The 1,189-nt window shown below is 68.6% G+C and overlaps 1 protein-coding gene across 1 annotated transcript in view; it reads right to left on the reverse strand.

Annotated features, from left to right (window-relative positions):
- VPS9D1 (VPS9 domain containing 1) overlaps positions 1-1,185 on the reverse strand; it is a gene marked incomplete at its 5' end in the record, with an annotated part of 4,256 nt that extends 3,071 nt beyond the window's left edge. The window contains 4 exons of the mRNA XM_017741343.1: positions 9-12; positions 315-477; positions 577-669; positions 753-1,185. Coding sequence (XP_017596832.1) covers positions 9-12; positions 315-477; positions 577-669; positions 753-1,185 — 693 coding nt within the window. The remainder of the gene's footprint in view (positions 1-8; positions 13-314; positions 478-576; positions 670-752) is intronic.
- Positions 1,186-1,189: the final 4 nt, after the last annotated feature.

The raw sequence follows: 1,189 nt of genomic DNA on the forward strand, positions 1-1,189 counted from the left end.
CGGCGTCAGCCCCTGTAGGAACGGCCTCAGCACCCGTGACAGGCCACAGGACATGTGCCAGGACCCCATCCTGCCCCATGACCCCCCAGGCGGGCATGGGGCCACTGCCAGTCCTTGTGTCCCAGTTCTTGCCAGACCCTGTGTCCCAAACCCCCCAAGTTTGAACCCCCCATGTCCCACCCACTGTGTTTGAGCCTCCCATGTCCCAGCCCCTGCATCCCAGTCCACATCAGCCCCCCATGATCCACCCCTCTGTGTCTCAGCCCCATGTCCCAGTCCCCGTGTCCCAACTCCCATGCCCAAGCCCCCCGTACTTCCGTGCGCTCTGTGCCTCAGCGATCTGCAGCTTCTGGAAGATCTCCGGGGGCAGGAATGGCGAGAGCTTCCCCCCCTCATCTGAGCAGACCCGGCGGTGCCTGGAGAGGGGCGTGGGGCCCCCACCCCGCTCCTGTGCAGCCGGTTTCACCTGGGCTTTCCCTGGAGACGGGGGCAGGACAGGTGGGCTGTGCCTCACCACCAGCCTGGCCCTGGGGGGGCACCCAGCTCCCCAAAACGGGACCCCCACCCCTCACTCACCCAGCGCCGCTGCGATGGATTTGACCCTCTCCAGGCACTGCTCCGCCAGCTTCAGCAGTTTTGGGGTGTCAGGCGTGACCCCCTCGCTGTTCTCTGTGGGGAGGGGGTGCTGAGGTCACTGCAAGACTTCCACCGACCCCATGGTTCCGCGGGGGGGACAAGGGGTCCTGCCTTACCCGTCCCTGCCGCCTCCTCCTGCAGGGCCTGGGCGATGAGGGTGATGCTCTTCAGGTACTCCACGTAGGCCTCCTGCCAAAGGGGGGGCTGAGCAGGGACTCCCGGGGCTGGGGGAGCTCGGGAACCCCCAGGGGGATCGCAGGGTCCCGGTCCAAACGGGAGCCGGGGGGAGCCCGGGGGTGCGAGGCTAGTCCGGGGGTGCTGGGTCAGACCGGGGATGCAGCCCCGGGAGTGGGGCGTGAGTCCAGGAATGCGGTGGGCGCCCCGGGATGCGGCTGAGCCCCGGGATGCAGGATGAGACCGGCAGTGCAGCCCCGCGGCTGGGGGCGAGACCGGGGGACGCACCCCGGCGATGCGGGGGGAGCCCAGGGATGCAGGAGAAGCCGGGGATGCAAAAGGAGCACAGGGATACAGGAGGAGACCGGGGATGCAGCCC

Source organism: Corvus brachyrhynchos, unplaced genomic scaffold (assembly GCF_000691975.1).
Source record: "Corvus brachyrhynchos isolate BGI_N302 unplaced genomic scaffold, ASM69197v1 scaffold365, whole genome shotgun sequence".
NCBI lineage: Eukaryota > Metazoa > Chordata > Aves > Passeriformes > Corvidae > Corvus > Corvus brachyrhynchos.